General features: G+C 40.7%; 1 protein-coding gene across 2 annotated transcripts in view; it reads right to left on the bottom strand.

Annotated features, from left to right (window-relative positions):
- The window catches only part of DNAH8 (dynein, axonemal, heavy chain 8), a 391,134-nt gene that overhangs the window by 208,228 nt on the left and 163,643 nt on the right, over window positions 1-19,263 (bottom strand). For both annotated transcript variants that reach the window (XM_006860428.1, XM_006860427.1), the window contains 7 exons: window positions 17,917-18,089; window positions 15,555-15,733; window positions 13,963-14,150; window positions 11,010-11,096; window positions 10,811-10,918; window positions 8,101-8,235; window positions 5,618-5,779 (listed from right to left, as the gene is read on the bottom strand). In XM_006860428.1, coding sequence (XP_006860490.1) covers window positions 5,618-5,779; window positions 8,101-8,235; window positions 10,811-10,918; window positions 11,010-11,096; window positions 13,963-14,150; window positions 15,555-15,733; window positions 17,917-18,089 — 1,032 coding nt within the window. The remainder of the gene's footprint in view (window positions 1-5,617; window positions 5,780-8,100; window positions 8,236-10,810; window positions 10,919-11,009; window positions 11,097-13,962; window positions 14,151-15,554; window positions 15,734-17,916; window positions 18,090-19,263) is intronic.

Raw genomic sequence — 19,263 nt, 5'->3', positions numbered from 1 at the left:
CGTTCTGCTGTGCATGGGGTCGCTATGAGTCGGTTCCGACTCGATGGCACCTGACAACAACAACAACATATGGAGTCCTGTTGTGGTGCTGTAGGATAAGCACTGCAAGGTTGGTAGTTCAAACCCACCAGCTGTTCCTCAGGGTCACTTTGATTTGGAACCAATTTGACAGCACTTAACAACAACAATAGAGTCCCGGTGTGGCTCTGTGGGCTAATGTGTCAGACTGCAAACACATTTGAACTACAAGGTCGGTGGTTCAAGCTCACCAGGTGCTCCTTGGAAACCCTATTCTTGGTCACTATAAATAGGAACTGATTCAACAGCGCTTAACAACAATGGATGGGTCAGAATCAACTCGACAGCACTTAACAACAACAACAACGGCAATTTATATGAGAGATCTAGAATAGACAAATGCATACAGACAAAAACTGACTAGTAATTACCAGGGATGGGGGAAAGGAGTTACTGCTTAAAGAGTGCTCAGTTTCTATTTGAGGGAATGAAAACTTTGGAAAATAGTGATGATGGGTGTATGACACTGTGAATATAATTTATGACATTAAAACATACACTTGTTGGTGGGTTTGAACTGCATCACACCAGAACTCCAATAATTGGTTGGTGGTGATGGGCAATGATTCTAAATCACAGTGACCGTGTACAGGGTTTCCAAGGCTGTAAATCTTTTATGAAAGCAGAGAGCCTAATCTTTCTTCCAAGGAGTGACTGGTAGATTCAAACTGTTGGCCTTGCAGTTAGCAGCCTAGCTCATAATACACTATGCTACCAGGGATCATTGGAGACCAATATTAAGAGATTATTGTTATAGTTGTTTAGTGCCGACGAGTCGGTTCCAGCTCAGAGTGACCCTGTACAGGGTTTCTGAGGATCAACTGGTGGGTTTGAACTACTGACCTTGTAGTCCGCAGTCCAGTGCTAATCCTACAGTGCCTAGAAAATCTAAAAAATGCTGTTTTTTCAGGTGTGTATAGAAAATTAGCACTATATTGAGAACCATCTAAATGATAGAATAAGGGCAGAATGCAATTTGAATTACATTTGGAAATAACTAATTCAGAATCTAATTTTTAGTATCTCAAAACTACTAATGCTGTGATTTGGTTTTGCTCTTTCCTACCCAAAAACTTTCTCTGCATCCAGTGTGATTATACCACCCCCTAGTGGTAAAAGTAGCAACACAAATCGGTCAGAGTGGAGATCCAAGTTTTCCACATCTGCCTCTGGTTGCTGGAAGTAGACCAAAAAATGAAGGTTTGTGTGTAAGTGACTTATTCAGTGAGTGCTCCCAGGGGGAAGTGATGAGGCAGTAGTAAAGTGGGACAGGAATGGGAAGAAGCACGTTATGGTTTGGGGCAAAGTCCTGTGGAGGGCTGACTGACACTGATTCTGTGGGGGAACTCTGGAGTGTAAGTTACACCTCAATGTTTATCCCACCTCGAAGCTGAGGAGCTTGGTTCTCCCACACAAGAACTCACCAGTCCTTAACTAAGGAAAGGGTGTTTGAGGAGTAGTGTAGGGAATAAACTCCTGGTCACGTCTGGCTCTTTGTGCCTGGCAACTAAGTGACTCTAGTCCTAAAAAAAACCAAACCAAATCTGTTGCCATCAGGTTTATTCTGACTCTTTAGTGACCAAGCATGTAGGGCACTACAGGGTTTCCTAGGTCCTAAAGCTTAATGGACATGGACTGCCACCTCTATCTCCCAGATGCAAACCATCAATCTTTGTGCCAGCAGCCAAGTGCTTAACCACTGCACCACCAGGGCTCTGTAGTCCTGCTTAATACCCCGAAAACCAAACCAAACGCCACGGAGTCCATTACATCTCACAGCAATCCTGTATGTGGTTTCTGAGACTGTAAATCATTACGGGAACAGACAGCCTCGTCTTTCTCCCGAGAAGCGGCTGGTGGGTTTGAACCGTGGGACATGTGGTGGTGAGCAGCCTGCATCACCACTAGGTTCTTGAAAGGAGAAACAAATGTGGACTGCGAACAGCAAAAACACACAGGAGATAGGGAAGGGGCACACAGAAACAGTGACAAGGGGTCCAAGCAGGTATACTGAGATGGGCAGTGTCTGTTACAGCATCCTGGCTATAGTTCCTTTCAAAAACCAAAAAAGTTATTGTGGTAAAATATATCTAGCAAAATTTTGCCATTTTACACAGTTTTAAGGATATCATGTTTGCTAGGGTAGAGGGTCAGAGAAAAAGAGGAAGACCCGCAGCGAGATGGATTGGCCAAGTGGCAGCATCAATGGGTTCAAGCGTGGCAACGATAGTGAGGTTGGCCCAGGATCGGGCAGTGTTTCGTTCTGCTGTGCATAAGGTCGCTATGGGTTGGTACCGACTTGATGGCACCTAACAACAAGTGTACAATTGACTAGCATTAAGTGCATTCACCATGCTATAAAACCATTTGTTGTTGCTGTTAAGTGCCATCAAGTCAGTTCTGATCCATAGCAACCCTGTATAGAGTTTCCGAGAAGCAGCTGGTGAGCTTGAACTGCTGACCTTGTGGTTCAAACGATTTTGCAGTCCAGTGCATTAACCCACAGCACCACACCAGGACTCCAGAAAACCATTACCGCCGTCCATTTCTGAATGTTTCCCATCAGCCCAAACAGAAACTCAGTACTCCTTAATTAATAACTGCCCTCCCCCTCCCTATTAATAATAAACCTTTGCCAATTCTAGATGATTGGGACATACTAAAAATTAAAAACTTATGTGCATCAAAAGACTTCACCAAAAGAGTAAAAAGGGAGCCCACAGAATGGGAAAAAATCATTTGCAATGACACATCAGATAAGGGACTCATTTCTAAAATATACAGGAAGTTACAATGCCTCTACAAGAAAAAGACAAATAACCTAATTTAAAAATGGGCACAGGACATGAACAGACACTTCACCAAGGAGGATATCCAGGCAACCAACAAACATATGAAGAAATGTTCACGCTCACTAGCCATTAGAGAGATGCAAATCAAAACAACAATGAGATACCATCTCACACCAGCAATAACAGCAAAGATCAAAAACGTACAGGACAATGAATGCTGGTGAGGATGTGGAGAGACTGGGATGCTCCTGCATTGCTGGTGGGATTGCAAAATGGTCCAACCTCTCTGGAAAGCAATATGGCGCTTCCTCAGAAGGTTGGAAATAGAAATTTCCATCAATTCCTCTACTTGGTATTTACCCACAAGAAATATGAGCCATAACACGAATAGATATATGCACACCAATGTTCATAGCAGCACTATTTACAATAGCAAAAAGGTGGAGACAGCCTAAGTGTTCATCAATGGAAGAATGGATAAACAAATTGTGGTACATATACACAATGGAATATTATGCTACCTTGAAGAAAAACAAAGCTGCAAGCCACTGCATTAACATGGATGAACCTTGAGGACATTATGTTGAGTGAAATTAGTCAGTCACAAAAGGAGAAATACTGCATAGGACCATTATTATAAAATATTAAGAAAAAAGAACCCACCCTAAAAGGTGGGGGGGTGGGAATCTTTGCTGATCACTGGGATGTATGTGATGAGGGGAGGGGAGGGAGGGGAAGATGGCTCACAGGGTAGGGAATAGACACAGGATAGCTTGGGTGTTGGTTGGGGGTGAAATACACAAGAAAGAAGAAGAGAATGGAAGAACAAGGCGGATGGGAAAACAGTTAGGCAGGTTTGCTTGCATAGGCTAAGTGGGACAGGGTAAATAATGATGTATGCACTTTCATCTTAAAAATAATAATAATAAAAATAAATATTTATTAATGAAGATCAAATACTATACAGCTTCAGTTTGGATTGCAACTCAATGGAAAGAAAACAAAACCCCTCACTACTGGACCATTAAATAACATTATGAGAAATGAAGAAAAGATTGAAATGGTCAAAAACTTCATTTTGCTTGAATTCACAACCAACACTCATGCAAGTAGCAGCCAAGAAATCAAGTGACATATTGCATTGGGCAAATCTGCACAAGACCTTCAAAGTATTGAAGAGCAAAGATATCAGTCTAAGGGCTAAGGTGCACCTGACCCCAAGCCATGGTATTTTCAATTACTTGATATGCATGTGAACATTGGACAATGAATCCAGAGAAGAATCCATGCATTTGAATTCTGGTATTGGAGAAGAGTAAGAAACTCTGGTAGCGTAGTGGTTACGATTCGGGCTGTGAACCGCAAGGTCAGCAGTTCGGAACTACCAGCGGTTCCGCGGGAGAAAGATGAGGCATTCTGCTCCCGTAAAGATTTACAGCCTCGGAAACCCTGTGCAGGGTCGCTATGAGTGGGAACCAACTCCACAGCACTTAACAACAACACTGAAGAAGAATACTGAAAGTACTGTGGACTCTCAGAAGAACAAACAGGTCTGTATTGGAAGGGGTCCAGCCACAATGTTCCACGGAGGCAAGGATGGGGAGACTTCATCTCTCCTACTTTGGACATAGGATTGCTATGAGTTGGTACTGACTCGCTGGCACCTAACAACAACACCCAATCACTGTGCGGAAGGAAGTCACAATACCATGCACATCTTGAAAGGTTGCAAGTAATTCACTGCACTGCGAGCCACACAATGAACAGAAAGATGCCAAAGAGACATAAGCAAAGTAAAGTTTTATTGTAAGTGAACTAATACAACTAGGTGCCAGTGAGTCAATTTCAACTCATGGTGACCCTGCAAGTGCCAAAGTAGAACCAAGCTCCTTAGGCTTTTCAATGGCTGATTTTTCATAAGTACTCGTCAGATCTTTCTTCCAAGGTGCCTCTGGGTGGCGTCGAAGCTCCAACCTTTCTATTAGCAGCTGAGCACATTAATCATTTACACTGACCAGGGACTCCACACACAAACTGCACTCCCAGATTTCAAGGGTCCATTTCCTACTAAAGTACTACCTGCAGACAATACTGCCAGATTTGCATAAAACAGACCATTCACTGGGTCTTTCCATCTCCCCAGGTATTTTAATCAACTATCCCTTTCCAGCTGTCCCTGAGATTACAGGCTCTATCCAATCTTCTCACCAGGAATAATTAACAACACTAGTAAATTGCTACTTAGTTACTAAGATGCAGAGTAAATCCATACCTTCCTTCTAAGCCCCCTGAGGATTCTGTTTGCAATGACATACATAAGGTTTTGGTTTAGTTTCAACATTTTCATCAAGTAAGACTAATATTGAAGTCCTAGTGTGGCACTGTGGGCTAATGCGTCAGACTGCAAAGTCATTTGAACTGCAAAGTTGGTGGTTTAAGCTCACCAGCTGCTCCTTGGAAACACTACACAGGGTTTCTATGGGTCGAAATCGACTCAACGGCACTTAACAACAACAACAGTGTGGTACTGTAGGATCAGCACTGGACTGTTAACCACAAGGTCGATTGCCCAAACCCACTCTTTGGAAATTCTATATAGGGTGAGTCGTTTTTTAGAACTGTCAGAACCGACTCGATGGCACTCAAAAACAACAAAAAGACTAATATCATGATTTTTTTCTATTCAAATGATGGTCTTTTACAGCACACACTTATTTTTATTTGATGAGAAAGAAAAACTTCTTTACCTGTACAAGTTTGAGATTCCAGGGTGGATGATTAATCAAACCTTCCTCTGCAACTTGGTTGGCTACTGCAGCTTGTAGTTCCACGTAAGTGCTGCTATCGAGTTGTAATCCGGGAAACAGGTCATTGATCAAGCTAAGGAACAGGGGCTCATCTTCATCAACCTAAAATGTCATAGATTAAAATTAATTTGCTCAACCAGCCAATTGGCATTTATCAACTGGCTAGTACACACAGAGCACTTATAGCCAGAGAATTAGTTATCACTTCCCCCTAACTAGACCTGCATCTCTCAAACTGTCTCTTGAACACCACCACTAGACCCACATTACCTGTAGTGATGGAGCCCAAATTCCTTGGCACTCAGAGTACATCTCGTCTCAATCTACTGCTCCAAGGTTTATCACAAACAGGTATACCTGGTAACCCTAAAAACGTGGAAGCTACAATTCCATGAGACTAGAGTAGGAGAAGGGCTTCAAAACATTTGTGGTAAAATTGCCTGACCTTTTAATTCCATCCTCCACAAACTTTTTCAAGTCATTCATATTTCATTGAAATTAAGGAGATATCCCTAACACTGTGTGAGTGGTTCATACTTCATTGGCTAGGAAACTCCATTAAAACAATGTCACGTTTTCTTATCAACAGTAGGTTTGAGTAAAACCAATGTCAGTAGCACATAAATCACCTCATTCCTAACTGCTAACCATTTCTTGATTTCTCCCTGCACTCCAGGGCTCCTTGATACTTTCCTGAATTCTTGTCTAGTAGTTTCAAGAATACCATTATCTAAGGGAGGCAGCTTCTGGAACTGTGTACTGGAAGGAGCACAGGCTTGGGCATTAGAAAACCAGTTTCTCAACTGCCCTAACCTTTCTGTATCTGCTATCCACATCCCACACACCCCTAATATTCTGTGAGGCTCATATAAGACACAAAAAGGCTTAAAAACAGTACTGAATTTCACAGATGTTTGTTTTTGCAACTAAATGGGGAGTTTCTTAAGAACTATTTCTTCGTCAACCTTGGTTCCATAGCCCCAGGATATGGTTGTAATATGCAGCACATAGAGGCTCTTGAACAAATACCACATGAACCTGTCCAACGGCTTAGTCCAAAATAACCTGGCTATAATTGTGACACTGGAAAGCCGTGGAATGACTATAATAATTTCCACAACAAACTTCTCCTGCATTTTCAACAAATAGTAAAAGTGCTGGTGTTTTGACAGCGACCTGTTGGAGATGTTGCTATTCATGTTATGTGCTGTCAAGTCGGTTCCAACCCATAGTCAACCCTGTAGAGGGTTTCTGATGCTGTAAATCCCTACAGGAGCAGAAAGTCTCATCTTTCTCCAGCGGAACGGCTGGTGGGTTCAAACAGCCGACCCTGCAGTTAACAACTCAACAAGTAACCCACTATGCCAGCAGGGCTCCCAGGTATGAGATACACCTAGTCATTTACAGAAAACGCACCGAGTTCTCATGGTTCTCTGTGCATCCAGGTTTTAACATTAAGAATGTCTTCTGCATTATGAACAGTGGTTGGGGGATAAATGGTTAAGCGCTCAGACGCTAACCAACATGTTGGCAGTTCGAAGCCACCCAGCACTTCTGCGGGAGAAAGACCTGCCAATCTGCCTCTATGAAGATGAAATGCCACTGCTGTGCTGTGGATTCTGATTCATTGCAACCCTGTAAGAAATAGCAAAACTGTTCCATAGGGTTTCCAAGGCTGAAAGTCTTACAGAAACAGACTGCCTCATCTTTCTCTCACAGAGTGGTTGGTGGAGTTCAACTGCCAGCCTTCAGCTAGCTGTCCAGTGCCTAACCTACGGTGCCAGCATGACTCCTTCCTGTAAAGACTGAAAAGATTACAGCCTTGAAACCCCTATGGCACAATTCCACTACCCTATCACATGGGGTCACTATGAGTGAACATTTGGCTCCAAGGCAGCTAACGAAAACAACTTGAACAGCAGTAGAAGATGGGATTAAGCTGTGAAGGTGACAACCACTAATTAAACCTGTGCCTCTACATACCACTGATAAGCACTTTCAGTCCATGTTGGCCCACTCATTCATACAGGGTTTTTTGCCTTCTTCCTGGAAGAATAGGGTTACCCTGGCATACTCATCAGACCTGCAGTTAATAGTGCTCACAGCTCAACACTAGCCAATCCCCACTCATCAACCTAGTAGAAAGAAATCAACTAAATCCAGCTCAATGCCATCAAGTCAATTCCAATTCATAGTGCTCCTATAAGACAGGCTAGAACTGCCCCCATACAATTCCCAGGGGTATAGATCTTTACGGGAGCAGACTGTCTCCTCTTTCTCCCAAGGAGTGGCTGGTGGGTTTCAATGGACAACCTTCCAGTTCGCAGGCAAGTGCTTTAACCACTGCCCCACCAGTGCTCCTTTAGTACAAGGAAATCAGGTAAAAATCTTCAAAGATAAGTGAATGTCGAGAAGAAAGGTACCAATTTAGAAAGGTTCATATCTCTTAGTCCTCTCATGACTGTGCTTAATTCACTGTCTTCTGGTCTGGCTCTCTTTTGAGCTCCAAGTGTCCGCAATACAGACAGAATGTTCCTCAACCCAAAGTCATAATGAACCTAAAAGAGGAAGAAGGGGAGGGGAGATTATTTAACTGAAATATTCTACATGTAGACCTACTATGCACATTTAAGAAGCTACTTTGAAACTTAAATAACTGTCATTCTAGAAAGGCTGAGCTACTTTGCAAACTTGTATCCACTCAATTCTCCCTCCCTTCCTCTGACTGAACAATGTTCATTCTATTGAAAAGACCAAGCTGTACATCAGAGTATTAACACTTCAAAGATCCTTCTGAGAGAAATAGTGTCTGACAAAGTCTGAGCAACACACAGATTTAAAAGACATAACCGGACAGCTGTATATTATGATTCCATTTATTATAGAAATAACAAAATTACAGAGATGGAGAAAAGATTAGTGGCTTCAAAATTAGGGAAAGAAGTGGATGTGGCTATCAAGGGGTTAACATGGGGAAACACTGTGGTGATGGATTAGTTCTGATTGTGGCGGTGGTTACAGATCTACATATGGGACAAAAGTGCACAGTGCACGTAAACACACTACACCCATTCCTGCCAAATCAACTCTGATTCACAGCCACCCCATGTGTGTCAGGATACAACTATGCTCCAAAAGGTTCTCAGTGGATGATTTTTTCAGAAGTCGATCACCAAGCCTGTCTTATAAGGTGTGGGTGCAGTTGAACCTCCAACCTTTCATTTAGCAATAAGCACATTAGCCCTTTGCACCACCCAGGTAACTGTTGAAATTGGAATAGTTGATTGTATCAATGTTAATAATATCAAATATTACACTCTAGTCATAAGATGCCAACACTGAAGGTGGTGGGGGGGAAGACCATAACCCCTCTGTACAACCTTTACAACTTCCTATGACTCCAGAATTTCACAAAATAAGGTGTTTTTTTTGTGTTTTTTTTAAAAAGACATATATAAAGTGGTCCGGTCCCCTCAGTGCAAACCCTCCTTCTAAGACTAAGACTCAATGGGAATACACGCTCTGATTGGTGACCACACTCATCACCCATATGGGGAAGTGAGGGGAAAAAAACAATGATGTGGCGAGAAAAGCCCTACAATGTTCAATGTTCATGTTGTTGGTAAGTGCTGTCGAGTCGGTTCTGACCTATAGCGACCCTGTACAGGGTTCTGAGGCTGTAAATCTTTATGGGAGCAGAAAGCCTCATCTTTCTCCCGCGGATCAGCTGGTAGTTTCGAACTGCTAACCTTGTGGTTCACAGCTCGATTCGTAACCACTACGTAGACTCCTGTAAACCCAGGTGGAGACCTGGTAGGCCAGCAGAGTGGCAAGACCTGGGGACTCTTGGGACCAGAGTCAGTGACATAGCCACAGAGGACTAGAGTGGAGAGTGAAGCATCCAGCTCATAAGAAGAGAGGGCATATGCGCAAGAACACCCACACTTGCAGATAATACCCACTTATCCTGGCTTCAGTGACTGGATGACCAGAGCTCAACCAGAAGAAGAAAGAACAGGAAAAAAAGCGCAATCTAATACAATTTGATGAACTTGACCTACACCTATGGATGCAGTAGCTCAAAAGAGGAAACAAATCCTTACTGCAAGAATCATTCCCACCCCCTCCACACACAAGAGTAGACAAGGCTGGGCAACTTGGACATTGGCTACCCAAAATGGGGGTGCGGGGGGAGCCACAAAGGCAAGAAGTGACTGGCTTACAAGCTTTCAAGAGGGAACCTAGATCCACAGGGCATGGAGGAAGGTAGAATCTCCAGTGAGTAGTATCCAATCTGTCTAGGCAGGGCTGATGAAATGAAATGCAGATGGGTCTCTTGTGATACAATAGTGAATAATTGTTATCAGGACTGATTGTGAGGGTTGGAAATGTAAAGGTAGACGTTTTACAGCAAGGAGGGGAGTGATTAACTTTTCAGTCTAGGAGCGGAGGTCCCTAGGACCATCAGTGGAGAAGAGCAGAGAGCGGGACCCTACCCAGAGAAGCAGTGATGCCTGAGATGGAGGAAGAGACGATGACCTGGAGAGATGGAGCAGCTGGGAGTTGAGATCCAGAGAGGGAGAGGGGCTGTGTGCTGACAACCGGGAGTGGGCAGGCTTGCAGGGCATACACTTTGGTTGGTTGATGATGCATGGAGGGTAGTGTAACCATGGCAATGAAACAATATACGATAGAATGAATGTAAAACTAATGTTCTCCCATGTAAACTATCACATAATTCACAATAAAACATTTATTTAAAAAAAGGACATATATATCCACCAAAAATACTCCGCTGCCATCTAGTCAATTAATGTTGTTGTTCAGTGTCGTCAAGTCAGTTCCGACCCATAGTGACCCTGTATAGGGTTTCGAGGAGCAGTTGGTGAGCTTGAACCACTGACCTTGCAATCCAAATGACTTTGCAGTCTGATGCATTAGCCCACAGAGCCACACCAGGACTCTAGTCAATTAATAGGTCATATTAATTATAAATATACTTTAGAAAAGAGTTAAGGAAATTTTTATTCATTGACTAGCATTTCACAAGGCAAAAATTACAAAAAAATCAAACAAACAAGTTCTATAGTAAGGGGGAAAAGTAAAAGTAAAAAAAGAAAAAGTAAAAGTCACCTGTTTAGTAAGTTGCTCTTCACAGAGTTTATAAAGAACGTAAAATTTTTGAGCCAAGATTACATTTTCAAGAAAACCGCAGCTTGCAAGTTTAACTCTCATAATGATCTGAAAATTAACAGTGATATCTGTCAACAACTTCAGTGGAAAACAGGTAAGTTAAATACTGTATATTGTGCTTTGAAATTGTGGTACATACCTGCCTATCAGGAACCATCATGGCAACAGTTCTAAATTGAATTTTTAAGTTTTCTGGCAGTTCCTGGCGTCCAGCATATCCAGGGTTCTAAAAGTGAAAATGTATTTCATTTTTAACAGTTAATATAATTTCATGACTAAAAATACACTGCAAATTCCTAGTTCCGATCCTAAGGTGATTCTAAAAAATATTATTGTTGGTTGGTGCTGTTGAGTCAGTTCCCATTCATAGTGACCATAAGGCCCTGTTGGGTGGCCCTGTGCCATTCTCACAATTGTTGCTGCTGGACCCACTGTTACAGTCACTGTGTCCGTCCATCTCTTTGTTGCTGACCCTCCACTTTACCATGCATGATGTCCTTTTCCAAGGAGTGACCCCTCCTGATGACATAGCCAAAGCACATGAGATAAAGGCTCGCCATCCTCACTTCTCAAAAGCATTCTGACCATATTTCTTCTAAGACAGATTTTTTTTTTTATTCAGGAATTCTGTGGTACTTTCATTATTCTTCAATATTAGATTCATAAAATATCCTTCCTTTCTCAAAACTGTATTGGATCTACCATATCTACTAATGTCAGGTGATTCCCTTTTATGTATTCTCATTTTCGTTATATTGTTAAAGTCACACACATTCATAAATGATTGAGTTTTGCAATACAGAATGTGTGTGAGACTTTATTTGTTGTTGTTAGGTGCCATCGAGTCAGTTTTGACTCATAGCAACCCTATATATGGTTTCCAAGGAGCAGCTGGTGGGTTTGAACCACCAACCTGTGGTTAACAGTCCAGTGTTTATCTTACAGCACCTTACAGCTTTATTAATATAATGAAAAACAATCATTTATGCATCTATTGGTTAAAAAAGAGGAGGAAAGAAAACAATAAATACCATACACAATTATAGTCTAAAATAGCTACCTGAAAGAGGGGGAAATTCTGGGTTCTACACTTAGTCAATTTTTATTTAATATCTTCAATTATTCTTTGTAGTCATTGTTAACAGATTTCTTTGACTGACAAAGCACCATTAAAAACAAAAACAGAACAAAACAAAAATGGAGGTTAGGAGAAATAAAGAAGAAATTTCAGAGAAATATATGGGAAAGGGACAAAAGAAGAGGTAGAAGGGAAGCTAAGGCATCATAAGTAGCAAAAGGTTAGAGTAGGCCAGATCCAAACGTTCTAAAGGAAAGGTTTAAAGGTTCAAAGCCAAGTAAGAGAAATAGAGGTCAGTTATTTTAGAAAAATGCAGTAAGAAATTTATACTCCCTGAACATTTACAGGACACTATCAATGAACCAGTACCACTGATGTTTGCCGTGCTGTAGTGGCTTGCATGTTGCTGTGATGCTGGAAGCTATGCCACCAGTGTTTTCAATACCAGTAGGGTCTCTCATGATGAACAGGTTTCAACAGAACTTACAAACTAAGACAGACTAGGGAGGAGTGATGGACTACTTCTGACTCTTTAGCCACTGAAAACGTTACGTGTAGTAGTGTCTGATATCATGCCAGAAGATGAGTCCCTCAGGTTGCAAGTCACTCAAAATATGCCTGGGGAAGGGCTGCTTCCTCACAATACAGGTGACCTTAGTGACATGGATGGAACAAAGCTTTTGGGACCTTCATTTGCTCCTGGGGCTCAACTCAGAATGAGAAGAAACAACAACAAACATCCATTAATAATCGGGATGTGGAATATGCAAAGTATGAATCTAGAAAAATTGAAAATCATCAAAACTGAAATGAAACACATAGCCATCGATATCCTAGGCATTAATGAGCTGAAATAGCTGGGTGCAGGTCACTTTGAATCAGATAGTCATACGGTTTACTGTGCTGGGAATGGCAAATTGAAAAGGAATGGCATTGCAGTCATTGTCAAAAAGAACATTTCAACAACTACCTTGAAATACGATGCCGCCGGTGGCAGGACAATTTCTATACACCTACATGGGAGATCTGCACTTAGTAATAAACAACAACAGGAAAAACTCATACAACTATTTTCAAATTTACACACCAACCACTGAAACCAATGATGAAGAAATTGAAGAATTCTATCACCTTCAGTCTGAAATTGATCAAACATGAAATCGAAATGCATTGATAATTACTAGTGATTGGAATGTGAAAGTTGGAGCCAAAGAAGAGGGATTGGTAGTTGGAAAATATGGCCTTAGTGATAGAAAGGACACTAAAGATCACATGACAGAATTTTGCATGATCAGCAACTTCTTCATTGTTAATACTGTTTTCCCAATAACATAAACAGTGACTACACACATGAATCTCGCCAATTAAGTTGTCAAGGATTTAATTTTACGTGGATTCACAATCAGTGCTCATGAAAAGAGCACTCGAGAAATCAAATGATGTATTATTGCACTGGGTAAATCTGCTGCAAAAGATCTTAAAAGTGTTAAAGACCAAAGATGTCGTTTTGTGAACTAAGGTGTGCCTGACTCAAGCCATGGTATTTTCAATCACTTCATATGCATGTGAAAGCTGGATAATGAATAAAGAAGACCAGAAAAGAATTGATGTATTTGAATTATGATGATGGTGAAGAATATTGAAAGTACCATGAAGTGCCAGAACAACAAACAAATATGTCTTGGAAGAAGTAAAGCTAGAATGCTCCTAGAAATGGAGATGGGGAGACTTCATCTCACATACTTTGGACATGCTATCAGGAGGGGCCAATCCCTGGGAAAGGACACCATGCTTAGTAAAGTGGAGAGTCACTGAGAAAGAGGAAATGCCCCAATCAAACAGATTGCCACATTAACTACAATGGGCTCAAACACCGACATACAATACCGGTCAGTGTTTCATCCTGTTGTGTGCATAGGGTCTCTGAATTAGAGACAGCTTGACAACACCTAACTAACTCCCTAACAACTAACAATTAAGTGAATCAAATTGCATTTAAAGCTTAAGTTCTCACCATCGTCAAGAAGATTCCAAATTCTGGATTTAAATCAACACAATCACCATCAGAAAAAATGAACTGTTTCTTCCTCTCTTTTCTTGCTGTCAAAACAATGTATATTTGCTGGGCAGCCACCGATAATACAGGCAATTCAATTCTGTTAAACTCATCGAAACAACCCCAAGAACCAGACTGCGCAAGACCTGAAATGAAAAACAGTTACTTTGCAAATTTTATTTTATAAAATACCTTGATAACAGTCATGTTCCCAGAGTGCTTCTAAACAATCATATACTGAAGCATGATTTATATAAAGTTTCATATCTGATTGTTTATATGGAAAATTTTCATTCCATACTTATAAAGAGAGGTATAATTATCTGTACCTCATCACCTGAACAATGAAAATAATACAGTGCTAAAATGAAAGTGTAGCTAGATCATTATACCCAGGGATGCTGACAAGTGACAAAACCTGTACAGGGTCGCTATGAGTCAGGACCCACTCCACGGCACATAACAACAACATATGTGAGAATGGACTCAATGACGCACAAAAGTCTTGACTTTTAAGAAAGGGCTCTTGGGGTTAAGTACTCAAATGCTAACCGAAGGTTGGCAGTTCAAACCCACCCAGGAGTTCCATGGGAAAAAGAGCTGGTGATCTGCTCCTAGAAAACCCTACAAGTTTTCTATTCAGTAACACTGGGTCGCAATGAGTAGAACACCAACTCAATGACACCCAATCACAGACATTTAAGTGGTTATCAGTAGGAGATGTCTGAAGTTTCAAGAAGCCCAAATTAGAAATCTGGAATTCACCACATAAATGGTATCTTAATCTTGGGTCAGCATGATATCACCAACAGAATGAGAGAAGACCAGAAAGCCCAGAGCTCTAGGAATGATGTGGCCTGTGGTCTTTATTCGCTATCCAGCTGAAACCATCTCTTCTTTCTCTTTCAGGATTTCCTCAATTTCCCATCTGCTAGTGGCTCCCTTTCTTGTTTTCCAGTGCTTGTGCTTTTAAAAAGAATCTTTCATTTCAGAACTACCTATATGGGAGATTCCATTGACTATGGCCACTCAAAGGAATAGGTAAGAATTTAAGGGGCAGTGAATTCTTATTACTAGGGAAGGAATAACAGAGAAAAGGAGGGTGAGAATGGCTAACAATGTAATGTATACTGTAAATCAATGTCACTAAATGGTACATGCAGAAACTGCTGAATTGGTATATGTTTTTATTGTACATATTCTTAACGACCATGACAAAATAAAGTGATATTTTTGAATCCTTCATGTGAGTGGACTAAGGTAGGGAGGGAAGTTGTATGTATGATCAGTTTTCTGTCTTAGCCTTATCTCCTCCTTTCTCGGTCAATAAACAGATTCCGTTTTCATGAGCACATAGGGTATAACACCAGCAATAACCACTGATGATACTTTAACATTTGTTACCTAGAAAAATGGCAATACCATATTGATCCCAATTCATACTAGTGTTGACTATCTGCAACAATATCACTATCGATTTATGCATGAAAATAATGTTTGAAGTGCAACTAGAATTCACCAAAAGTACTTGAACATTGCTTAACACTTACCTTTAAAAATCCTTCCTAGGCCTCTGAAATCCATTTGGTCTGAGCAGTTGAACACAACCACATATTTTCCCAAACACCTTCCCATATCTTTTGTGGTTTCTGTTTTTCCAGTGCCTGCAGGTCCTGCTGGAGCACCACCCATGTTCATCCCCAAAGCCTGGGCTAAAGTGATGTAGCACCTGCAAAGGCCAATAAGGTGAATTACTGTTCCTACAGGACAATCCACACTAGAATAAAGCACACTGGAATTCACAATAATGGGCCCATTCATTTTCATATCTGAGCAGTCTACATAAGAGACAGGGGCTCAAAACAAACTGGGATTAAAACCAAAAGCAAGCCTACTGCCATCGAATTAATTTCAACTCATATATGATATATATTAGAAGGAGTACAGTAAACCAAATACAACTTAGGACAAAATTCTAAATTCCATAACTCCAATTTAAAACCTTCAGGCCTTCTCTCCCATTGTGGTCAGGATAAAATTCAAAATCAAAGAACCAAATAAACAGCGTTGTGCTAGTAAAGGTTTAACAATGGAGGGAGTTTGATTTGTACTTTTGCCAATTTCCATGGTATAAATATTTCCACTCTTGATATGATATCACAGAATTGTACTTTTGCCAATTTCCATGGTATAAATATTTCCACTCTTGATATGATATCACAGAATTGTACTTTTGCCAATTTCCATGGTATAAATATTTCCACTCTTGATATGATATCACAAAACTGGAAAGACATGCACAATCAGACCACATCCATTACAAAAAAGTGTTTTACTATGAAAATCTCACTCATTTAGAAAAGTAGAAAAAATAATAGCATGAATCTCATTGTATGCATGACTCTGATTCTGGTATACTTGCCTTCATGTAAAATTTAGTGTGGATCTTAGAAAACTTTAGTGAGACATGGCGCTTAACCCGCAAACACCACTGGAATAAAAAGCACATGAACAAATTCGGAAATCCTACACAGGGTCACTATGAGTCGAACCGACTCAATGGCACTGAACAACAACAACAACATGGCACTGCGAAGTTTAAGGGACAGGTTAGCTGAGTAAGAGGAGTAACAATACAATTTGACTACAGCAGAATTTTACTTGGAGGTATCCCTATTTAAAGTAGTGGTAAAATTAAATGTTTCATAACCCAGTTTAACTCCACTGTGTAGCTATTTATTGATTGTCCTCTATGCACAATGTATTGAACTGGATATTAAGGGATATAACTGGTAACCAACTGCCACCAAGTCAACTCCTGCTCATGGTGATTACATTTGTGCTCCATGGGGCTTTCAACGGCTGATTTTTTTGAAGTAGAGATTCCCAAGTGTCGTTGAGTCAGTTCCAACTCATAACGACCTGTACAGGGTTTCTGAGACTGTAAATCTCAGAAGATTTTACAGGGAGCAGAAACAGAAAGCCCTATGTTTCTCCCCTGGAGAGGCTGAAGCACTCAAACCACCAATCTTGTGGTTCACAGTCCAGTGTTTATCCTATGAAGCCACCATGTTCCTCATTGTAGCATATGCCGTGTAGTCACTTCTAACTCATAGCCACCTCACATAGAGTTTCTGAGGAGTGGTTGGTGGGTTTGAGCTGCCGACCTTGCAGTTATCAGTCCAGTGCTTATCCTACAGTGCCACACTAAATACTGTATAGCATTTGGAAGGTAAGAAAGGCCCAATTCTTGCCTAGCATGATATACTTGAGAGAGCTGTGGAATCTTTCATTAAACTGTTATTCAGATCTGGCCAAGAAACTTCACTGAAGTTATCAATTTCCTCATTTGAAAAAGTAGGAGACTACACTAGATCTCCAAAGTTCCTTCTTTATGGTGGTGGTGGTGATGTACCATGGAGTCAATTCTGACTCATAGTGACCCTGCATAGGGTTTCTGAGGCTGTAAATCTTTATGGGAGCAGAAAGCCTCATCTTTCTCCTGTGGAACAGCTGGTGGTTTCGAACTCCTGACCTTGAGATTAGCAGCCCATCTCGTAATCTGTACACTACCTGAGCTCCTTCCGTATATGCAATTCTAAAGACTTGTTTTATGGTTCCATGATATCTCTCCAGCTTGGAAACTAAGACTGATTGCTAAATTCATCATAGTCATATTCAAGTTTGTTTTCATTCTTACAGATTTTTCTACTTCACAAAATTTTAAAGTACATGCATAAAAGTGGCAGCTATAGTTATTTCATTGTTAGACTGACTTTGGTGAGTTAGCATATACCTAACGTAATAGCAACATCCTTTTGTTAATACCTTTGAATCAAACTTAGAATACTTTTAAATGCCTTAATTGCAAAATGGAAAAGCAAAAAAAAAAAAAAAAAATGCATTTCTCACCTATCTGTTAATGGTGTGATAACAAGACGATCAGTGCACCCCAGAAATTCATTTTGGTAAATAAAATCAACATCTGTAATAGACACTACAGTTTGATCCAAATCTTCTTTAAAATAAAATCTGCTCTGCTTTAGCCATTCAAAATCAGTAATTGATCTGATATGCATTTTTACCTTAAAATATGAAATACAAAAAGTTAAGTATGCCTGAATTGCAACAGCATAAAACATAAATACCCGGACAGTTTTTATTCACTCATTTACTATGAATGATTCTCATTCATTTAACAAATAACAAATATTTATTGAGTCCCTCCTTGTGCTTCACAATGTGCTGCATGAACAGGAAAGACATGTTTCCAGCCTTCTAGAATTTACAGAAAAGGGCCAAAGACAAACAAATAAATGAGTCATTGCAGTGGTTTGTGGAACTATGTAGCAGGAAAATTTAACCTATTCTCCAGAGTTTGAGAGGAGAACTGTGAAAGTTAATGTTATGTGTCAGCTTGGCTAAGCTATGATTCTCAGTGGTTTGGCTGACACTGGACTGGTGGTATTCCCTTATTTAAAAACGCTGCAGGCTGAGCTGCAAGCCACATATGTGCCACTGTCTTCACTTCTTTATCAGAGGTGAATCTTCATCTTCTAAGGGCTGTTTTCAGGAGACCAAACAGGTGAAAATCCGATGGAGCAAGATCAGGACTATAGGGAGGATGTTTTAACACTTCAAAACAAAGTTTCTGCAGAGTGTCAAGAGTGTGGGCAGAGGTGTGCAGACGTGCATTGTCATGCAAGATCACAAAGCCCTTGGACAGCAGTCCTCTGCATTTAATCCCAAGTTTAGGCTTCAACTCTACAGTGAGCATCTCACTGTTAAGAGCACTGTTGATTATTGAACGTTTTTCTGATAGTGTTCCAATAGTGGCTCTTGAGAATCCCAGAAAATTGTAAGCGTCAATTTTCCAGCTGATGGTTGACTTTTGAACTTTTTCCTGGTCGGTTTCCTGAGAGTAAAGGCAGACTATGGAATAGAAACATCCTCAATTACTGACCAAGAAAAAGTTCAAAAATCAATTATCAGCAGAAGAGAGGGCATATGTATAAGAACGTCCACACTTGTAGATAATACCCACTTGACCTGGCTTCAATGACTGGGTGATCAGAGCTTAACTAGAAGAATAAAGAAGAGGAAAAAAAGAGTAATCTGATACAATTTGATGAACTTGACCTATACCTATGGATGCTCAAAAGAGGGAACAAATCTTTACAGCAAGGATCATTCCCACCCCCTCCATACACAGAGTAAACAGGGATGGTCAACTTGGACATTGGCTACCCAAAATGGGGG

This window comes from Chrysochloris asiatica, unplaced genomic scaffold, assembly GCF_000296735.1.
Source record: "Chrysochloris asiatica unplaced genomic scaffold, ChrAsi1.0 scaffold00038, whole genome shotgun sequence".
In the NCBI taxonomy this organism is placed as follows: domain Eukaryota; kingdom Metazoa; phylum Chordata; class Mammalia; order Afrosoricida; family Chrysochloridae; genus Chrysochloris; species Chrysochloris asiatica.
The sequence above is the reverse complement of the archived record's forward strand: the minus strand, read 5'-3'. Positions and strand labels throughout refer to the sequence as shown.